The sequence below is a fragment of the Merops nubicus genome, unplaced genomic scaffold (genome assembly GCF_000691845.1).
Source record: "Merops nubicus isolate BGI_N331 unplaced genomic scaffold, ASM69184v1 scaffold14825, whole genome shotgun sequence".
NCBI classification, from domain to species: Eukaryota; Metazoa; Chordata; class Aves; order Coraciiformes; family Meropidae; genus Merops; species Merops nubicus.
Window position 1 is genome coordinate 30,276 of NW_008609076.1, and position 9,569 is coordinate 39,844.

Genomic DNA, 9,569 nt, shown 5'->3' on the forward strand with positions numbered 1-9,569 from the left:
AAACTACAACTCACAGAAACAATAATCAGATACTTTAAACATTTTCTTTAAATAAAGAATTTTATTTCTCCTCAAAACAACAAAAAAGTTAGTTTTATTTTTTTCAGTACATTCCACTACACAAAGTAACCCTTGTGACTCTCTATTAGGTACATACCTATCTTCAAGCACCAGTGAACCCAGCCATTCACCAGGAACAAAAGCACCTACAGTTCCAGCTTTCATTGGTAGTTTCTTTTTTCACTGGGCACAAGCCAGATTCAAACTGTTTGAGAGGGGAAGTAGTAGACACACATAAGCCACTATTTATTTCCAACCCTCATACAAGACATCTGATACAAGCCAAGATGAAGAGAAAGCCAGGGATTCAGTGTATAAGCATGGGAATTTCAAGAGCAAAAATTGGAGGGATGGCAGGAAAGGGAAGGGGAGGGTGAAAACAGACGAATTTGCTTTTCAGCTAAAAGGTTCCTCTTACTTTTTCCCAGGTGAATGTGCTGGTGTTGCTACACAGAGACCTGAGCAGCTCAGGTGTTCTATCCTTAAACCACACTCATTTTTAACTAACCGGTTACAGAAAAAGGACCTTTCATCAGGAGAATTGATTGCTGCTGGTGAGCAAATGTTTCTTATTCTTAACTTTCCTTTAGAACAGAAATGAGGTTAGGTTGGCAAATGCATTACAAGTTTAATTATACATAAAGACAAATGATAGATGCTTAGAGATTAGCTAGCAAAACATTTGTTCTGACAGACAGATTAAGGCAATCTATATTGTGTTGGCTGTCATTTTTTTTTTCCTTAATCATTTAACTAAAACTGGATTGTGTAACATCAAAAATTCAGAACATTGAATTCAAACTGCCTCCAGCTACAGCTCCATAAATTACCCTTCCAAAATCTTATTGGTTTTCAATAGGATGATAATTAATTATTTAAGCTTCAGAGAATTAATCCTGTGACTGGAAAAAATTTATAGTTTGATATTTTTTAGGAGTACGCTGTGAAAGAAAGAACTGATTCACACACCCCATACCTGCTTTATAGAGACATCATCTGGTGTGATTCCAAAGCCATAACTATTTATGTTTAAACAGCATTTTGATATGTTAATATAAATGCTAGATTTTACTGTTAACATCTAAGGTAAACTAATACTAAAGATAGTCAGTAACTTTCACAGAGTTATACTCGTTCACCATGAGTACAGTAATGAGAGTGTGTCATGATCTGCTCTTGCTGACCGAAGTTAGTGGTCTACAGAAACACTAGGAAAAATTTGAATGGAATTTCCTTTACTAAAAAACCTCATCCCCTAAACTTAACTAAAAGTCATAATCTCTCTTTAGGAAACACTGAAAAACTTCACATTTATTAAACATCAATAATCTCCAATCATCAAACTAATGTGCATAATCAGTAAGCTCCAGAGAAGACTCCTTTCTAAAACTTAACAATAGATAATGGGAAAGAGACTATGTATGAACAACTTTAGAGTTGTGATGCTTTTGAGGGGGAAGAAAACCATTGTGGACAAGACTGAGGAGAAAAAATATTATAACTAAGATGTTAATTATTTTGGCAACTTAAGGAAATTTGTTCAGAAATGTAAGATTCTTAACACAAGATCATTTTTTATAAAATTTTGTACATTTTAGCATGCAAATTGCTCTCCAGTCAGTTGACCAGAACGCTTCTCATGTATTGAGATTTAAAGTTATTGGAAGTGGAGTTTGAATTTGTTCACTTGAAATTGAACTTTTAATAGTGATGTTAGCAATGCTGAGAGATTGATCCATTAAGGTAATGATAAAAGCTGCTGTGCTTTCCATGCCTCTTTGTATTAAGAATCACAAAGCATTTTCTTTTGTCAGTGCTCAGGGCTGTAATTCCATACTAGGTATCAATTCAAGTTTGAAATTTTCCTTACAAATACAGGCATAGTGCTTTGGGGATTATTTTTATTTTTTTTAATTTTGGTTTTTTATTTACTTGAAAGCACTTTCTCAATGGGTCATTCTTGTAACTCCTAAAACTCAGGCTCTGAAAAGCAGAATCTCCAGTGAGAATTGATAAACTAATTGGCCTACATGCATTGTATTTTTTAAACTTAGTTCAAACCATCAGGTATGCTTAAACATGATGGTACTGGGGAGAAAGAAGCCATCAATTGAAAAAATTTGGCATCATTCCGCTTTTTCTCAAGCTTTCTCTTTGTTCTCTGATTTTTATCAAGACCAGAAGTTACTGAAATTCTTGCAATTATTTTTGTCATGAAGAGAAGAAAACATCTTCAAAATGCTGAAACACCTAGGAGCACAGACAGATTGTTTTAAAAGAGTTGAGTTGAAAATCAGTTTTAAAATGCCACAAAGAATGGGGAAATTTTCTGAGTTTTCATTGTGAGAAACAACCAGAAATTTCTTTGATATTTGTCTCAGTCTTTACCAAGCTGGTTCACAGAGTGTAGCCTAAAAAACATAATGGCAATTTTAACATGCTGAAGGGACTTGCTGATTTAAAATTTATTATACTTGGAGGCAAATATTTTTCTGTTTTCCTATTTTATTAGAGAGGATATCAAGAGACATCTTTTGATAAAAAAAAAAAAAAACAAAAAACAACCTACTGTCCTTAAAGAAAGATCCCATGCTGTTATGTTTCACTGAAATTAAAAAACTAACAGAACAAACAACTGGTAGCACTGCCTTGAAATTGTTGTCATCAAGTGTGACAACATTGTACTAGCACATAAAAATTAAATGCTGTGTGATCAGAAATGAACTAAAATTAACTTTTTCCCACGGATCACACTGCGGTGAAAACTGTCCCCTGTGGACTAATTTTGCCAGCTGGGTTTCATGATAAAATTAAGCACCTCCATTTTGCACTTCTCTCACAAAGAAAAGTATTTCCAGAAAGAACCAAAACTGTCTCAGTGGTATGGATTGTCAGGATACTACTAATACATCGATTTCCACTGTGTCAGCTGATGAGTCAATGTGACTAAAGCTGTTGCTTTGTTTTCCAGTCTCCTTGCTGCATTGAAAGGGAAATAATGCTCCATTCAACACTGGCCTTGTCCCTCCTGCTAATTGCAGTCTCTTCCAACTTCGCAATCGCCATCAAAAAGGAGAAGCGAGCACCTCAGACGCTGTCGAGAGGTACTGTACATTTACTGCGGGGGGTCACGTCCTCAATTTACCGTATAGGTCAGCAAAAGTTTTTTATTAGGAACGTACATCAAAGCACACCTATATTTACTGAGTTGTGTTTCTCTACTTATGTGATACTCTGAGTACTTCATCTTCTTATTCCATGTTATTTTACTCTAACAGTTTAGTTTTGAGGATATGGCTGAGGACCTCATACAAACCTGCATAATTTATATAACTCACAGTGACCTAGTAGCAGCAAATAACCTAAACTGAGTCTCTCAAATGAGGATGCATTTGTAGGACTATCACTGAAAATATATTCTGTCATATACCATTTAAAAGATATTTTATTGTAGTAACATTACCTACTGAAACACAATTTCATAACCTCAGTTGTTATGGAATAATTTTTCTACAAGCCCATTTTTATACTATAAATAACAGTTTGAGCCACTGGTGGGTTTTTCTGCTTGATTTGGGGGGTTTTTTTGCTTTTCATCAGACAGTCACACTCATGCTGTGCAGTGGATAATTCACATCCTTGTGGTGCGTAATATTCAACCTGGATGTTAACTAAAGACCCTATATTGAGTTATTTATGTCTGATCGGTTTTTAGAAATACAAACAGAGAAACAGCTGACAGTCTTTTCCTCTACTCCGTCATTCATCTCCTTTTGGGCTTATTAATTCAAAAAAAATCTCCATCTCCCTTCTTGACCTCTTCTTCAAGCTAAGCAAAGCCTGCAGACCCCAGAGCTCACCTCTGAGGTCTTCCCATCCAAAACACTGGCAAAGCCGCACCTGTCACAGAGGTTCCATCTGAGCCTGATTTCCCAGGGAGCACTTGACAAAATCATGCAACACAAAAAGAGAACAAAGCAGAAGACAAAAGAGAAGTCACGAACCTCTTCATGTAAGTGTCATCTATAGAAAGAGGTTATACTTTATTCAGTATCTATTGCATATTTTGCCTAGCTCAAGACTTAATTTTGCCACTAAGCCCAAATGCATGAAAAGATAACAAAATTCCTTCAGTTCTGGCAATTTTGAAAAAAAAATAGCCACAGAAAGCAAGTGTCAGTTTTCTAATTCTGGTTTCAGGCCTTTTGGGCTGCTTTGTGCGCTTTACCTGTAATTTCCACAGGTCAAAGGGGAACACTTAAACCTGCTGCAAAATGACCCTTGCCGATGCCTCTGCGGTGCAGTTGCCTCCATCAGCAGCTGGCTTCCGCCAGGGCTGCAGATGCGCAGGTCAGCCTGCCAGAACCCCGCCCTCAACCAGACAGATCTGTCCCCTGAAAGATGAGCTGACCCTGCAGCGTCACAAGCAAGCGTCCCATGAGAAAGCTAACAGCAAGTCTCTGCGTAAGGAGGGCTGGCACAAGCACTGCCCAGGCAGGACAGAAGAAACAGAGCCTCAATTTGATCCTGACGCTGTTCTATAATTCCCTAAGAGCCGTCGTGAATGGAGCAACACTGCCTAGAAGGCAGAGATCTACTACACAGGGGCTGGCAGCTTTGGGATCTGAAGGCACAATATCAACTGGGCAATTTAAGATCAGTGTATCACCAGCTGTAGATGAGCTATGAAGCTGGTGACTCATTAGGATTTTGTTTTGGTGGAGATTTTATTTAACAGCCATTCTTTTGTTAAATTATTTAATTAAATTAAGTACTTGCAGCTCCAGGGATTGAAGTTACTCAGGAGTTATGATTACAACCCAAGACTGTTCTAACAATGTTCGTATTAAAGTTGACTTTATCTGAGCTGCAACATTTTATTGTCCTCTCTTTTATAACTCAACTTTCTCTTTAAGCCCCAGGTTCTACATGAAATATGAGGCAGACAATATAAAGGATTTGAGTGCTGATTTATGGATCTCTGAATATTCAGAAAGATAGCTCAGAGGTTTGCCAAAGGACTTGAACTGAATATGCAGCTAGCTGAGGGTGTCTTCGTGTTTTGGTTGTTTTGTTGGGTTTTTTTTTAATCTTACAGTGCACCTATCAGGACATGTAGAATTAGCACATCTACACCGTTTGGGAACCTTTGAATAAAAATTCCAAATCCTATTCAAGTATTACTACTGATAAATATTTTTAAAAGGAATTTGGTATGAGTTACTTGCCTAGGCACCAGTTAATCCTTTTGTTATATTTCTAGGGTGGGGAGATGAAATTACCTGGGTACAAACTTATGAAGAAGGGCTTTATCAAGCAAAAAAAAGGTAGGAGATCAAAAAATAGTTTGAATGACGAAGCTCTTAATCAGTCATGCCTGAATATATTGTAATGAAACAGAACAAAGAAATCCCATGACAGCTGATTAGTTACAGATTTACTGAGAAGTAATAGTGGTTTTAAAAAACACAGGAGAAAATGCACAGAATTGTTTCATGTTTTGACATCCAACAAAGTAAAATTTTGATGCTTTACTAAACCATTTACAGAAAAAAATAATTTATTGTGTATCTCTTCACAAAGCCTTAAAAAACATGAAGTTTTCATGGAAAGTATTTGATTATAAATAAAATATAAAAAGTGTTTTATTCCAGTTCATACAGATTATTTTTATTTTCTTAATCCACAACTAAGCAATATTAAATAACTCCTCTGATTATATACTAATTGGGAATAAAATGATGATGGCTCTGTTGGTTTCTTTCCTCTAGAATCTCTTAGTTTAGAAAATCTCTTTCTTTTATGACACAGTTATGTTCTTTTCCCTTGCTCAAAAAGTCTGTAATTCTTTACAGAATGTCTGTATGTTTTTACTGTGGATTAACATAAACTTAAATGTAATTTGTCTTTTCCAGTCTGCTAATATAATCACCCATTTGCATACATGTCAAATGATCTAACTACATGTTTTATTATTATTAATAAAGTAACAAGCCACTGATGGTAATTCATCATTTAGAAGACTGTCAATACTGCCAAGGTAATTTTGATTTTTTGAGTGTTAAAATTTTGTGAATATTTCTATAAGAGACTGAACCTGTCTATGTATTTACCTTGCACTTACTGAAAATTATTTCAAGGAATAGGTAAATGAAAGTGTACTTGAAAAGCTATTAATAATAAACAATTTATTAATGTTATTTACAAAAACTCCACTATGAAACCAAAGAAAGAACGTGGAAAACACTCTGTACTGCTATCCTGCTATCCCTAATGCAGCACCCATCAGTTTAAATTAAGACACAGATTTGCTACTGACTCATTGAACAGATTTAATATTGTTTGGACAACTTGGTAACTAAAGAAGGAGATGAGGACAAGGCTGCTGAAATTAATCTAGTAAGAATTTTCTGAGAATAATGTACTATTGTCAAGCTGAGACACGGTATCCAGGGAGACAACAGGCTTCATAAATAACATTTTCATAGCCAGGAGGTTGTACTGACATGGGTCAAAAAAACAAAAAGCAGTGATAGAGCCCTTAAGTGTCTCCTCAGGAATGTGAATCAGCAAGACAGCAACAATGTGGCTGGTCTCCGGCCAACGTGATGCCTAAATGGAGAAGGAAAGGCAGTGTTTGAAATGGACTTCAAAATTATCATGTCTTTTCTAGCACTGAAGAAAGCTTTTGCAGAAAATGAAGAGATACAGGAAATGGCCCAAAATAACTTCATTATGCTGAACCTCATGGTATGAGGAGTTTGGGGGAATTGGTATCTTTTTTTGGCTTGTGCTTTTTCTTTCTTTATCTTTCTTTTTCATGTCAGGTTATCTAAACATCTCTGACATTTTACTTCGATGTAGTACAAGCATTTGTTCATATATATATACACACGAGTAGTACCTTTTTTGATTTGGTCTGGTACAAGACTATTCACAAGTGGCACTACTTCAGCAAAATTTACAGAAGTATTTTAATAACTAGTTCTTATTTCTCTCTCAGCATGAAACCACAGATAAAAATTTGTCACCTGATGGACAATATGTACCTCGAATCATGTTCATAGGTATGTACAATATTTATGTATCTTCAGAGTTGTGATATCTGAATCTATGCTAGTGTCCTCCTTTGAGAACATCAAAATGATTCATTTTGCAAAAAGAAAATAGCTCATAATTTATCATTACCATAGTATTAGTCTGGAACTTGGCAGATATGAGTTCAGTTCTCTCTTCGTCACAGGCTTTGACCCTTGTAAACTTCCTCAGGTTATAAAGATGTTCTGGAGAGTACTTAATTTGTGCTTGGGGGCTAGATGCTTAAATATCTGTTAGCATCTGGTCTTCCGTTTTCCATGCTTCTTGCTAGTGTTGTCATAAGACAAAGTTTATTGTAAAGACTCAAATATCTAACTGAACATAGATGTCAACAGTGTAGACATTACCACAGAGCAAGTCAATAGTCAGTGGCACCTAAGGAATGATTTATCCCATTGTAAAGCTGACTTCTTGAATAGGTTGGATGAATCACACCACAGCGAGCCTGTTCCTTTTCACTCACCATACAGTTAGTATAGAGTGACTAGCTCTGTGGTGGCATCCTAGATTAGGTGAAATGAAGCCCACACTCAGAGAGCAATGTAGTAACAGGAATCAGTAAATTAACAAGGAGCTTGGAAAATGAACTGAGAAAACACGTCCACAACGTCTTGCTGCTGTGATGGAAACATTAACAATTACAAGGTTTTTTAATTCTGAAGGCTCTAGGTAGGTCATCCTAATATTGCACTGACTATGTGTGCAAGTCCAATCGGCCTCTCTTGATGTAACCCCAAAACCTGTAAACCAGGATATTTTTCTTTAAGTATGTATTAAATGTATATGTAATCTATCACTTAAAAGTAGCTGCACAATATAAAAATGAGCATTAGTGTTTGTTCAGGATTTCTCCAAGTAAAGATCAATTGGTTGGAACACAGCCTAATGGCCTCATAATTGGCTTGTTGATGAAAACAGAGCACCTCAGTAACAGGGCTCTCAAAGGAGTGCTATGGACATCACTCTCAGCTGCTGTGGGTATGGAAACCAGTGTTTAATATCGTTACTTTTTCAGACCCATCTCTCACAGTAAGAGCTGATATAACAGGAAGATACTCCAACCGGCTTTATACTTATGAACCACAAGACATACCGTTCTGTAAGTGCCCCCTTTGTTGTGTTGCTTTGCATTTCACATCGTAAGTAGCCAGATACACCCTGTCCCAGTAATTTGTGCTTAAGAATTTGTAAGATCTCAAAGTAATGAATAAAGACTGTGAGCATTGGCAATGAATTATAACAGCCTAACCTGTTCTAGCAAAACACTTAAGCACACCTGTTGTCCCACCGAATTTATTTGGACTACTCAGGTAAGAAAAATTGAAAGATCATGGTTGAGAACTTTCAGGATCAAGATCTGAGCAGTTTGCTGGAGAGTAGTGAAAGTCATTATGTTCAAAGCTAGCCACCTGAAAAACGTAAACAGTGAGTGGTGGGAGGGAATCAGTAAAGAAATGCTGGTGGTTTCCTGTGTACCACCTAACACTCCTATTTCAGAAAGGAATGTGATTTTTCAGGCTGAGCTAGTCCATACTCTATCATCTATTTGACACCCATGCAGCATCGCACCACAAATATGCATGTCACATCTGATTACCAGGCTTGCTGTTAAGAAATGAGAGAGTTCAAAGGAGTCTTGTCAAATCACTCTAAATTAAACATTTTGATTCATAAAAATCTTTACCTTCTGCTTTAGTATCAATGCCAGGATTTTCACAGTAGTAAGCAACAAAATGTGTGACCATAAATTAATTCCAATGTGAACAATTTACTAATCAAACTAAGTGGGTGTTTTTAATTGTACAAATGCACTCTAAGTACATTACAGTTATTTTTCTTTCAGTAATAGAGAACATGAAGAAAGCATTACGCCTCATTCAGACAGAACTGTAACCAACAACAATGAAATGATGATAGCCTCTACGAGGTGAAGCTGCACTAGGAATCATTCCATTTTAAGCTATTTTACTTAACCTCTCTTGTCTCTACTAGCATTTTGAACTTTTACCAAGCAGCTTTGGTATACCAGATTTTGTAAGAACTTCATATGTACAATTTGAAGAACAAACACAGAAAGATTATCATGTCCATTTGGAAAACAAGAGGAGAAATCTATAGAACACCAGAATTAGTTCTATAACTAAGAATTGCAGTAACTTTGAGCTGTATTTTAATTTAACTATCATTAAGTCAGCTATGACTTCTGATCAAGAGTTAAAACAAACCTTCTTGATGTCTGTTTGCAGTTTGTTATAGGCATTAATAGCTCCATCTCAGCTCTTTTTTTTTTTTTAATTATTTTTATTGCAAGAAGTTTGTAAGTTGCTAGTGTATCTCTAGTGTAACTTTATGCACTTATTTCTCATTAAAGAAAAAGAAACTTTGTTGGCAAATAGATAAGAAGCCTCTTC

The 9,569-nt window shown here is 36.1% G+C and overlaps 1 protein-coding gene across 1 annotated transcript; it reads left to right on the forward strand.

Annotated features, from left to right (window-relative positions):
• The first annotated feature begins 3,058 nt into the window (after positions 1 to 3,058).
• AGR3 (anterior gradient 3) lies at positions 3,059 to 9,051 on the forward strand. The gene is made up of 7 exons (XM_008940500.1): positions 3,059 to 3,164; positions 5,324 to 5,387; positions 6,048 to 6,100; positions 6,734 to 6,810; positions 7,064 to 7,127; positions 8,174 to 8,257; positions 9,002 to 9,051. Exons 1-7 carry the CDS (start codon positions 3,059 to 3,061, stop codon positions 9,049 to 9,051), a joined length of 498 nt encoding a protein of 165 aa, XP_008938748.1.
• The last annotated feature ends 518 nt before the right edge of the window (positions 9,052 to 9,569 follow it).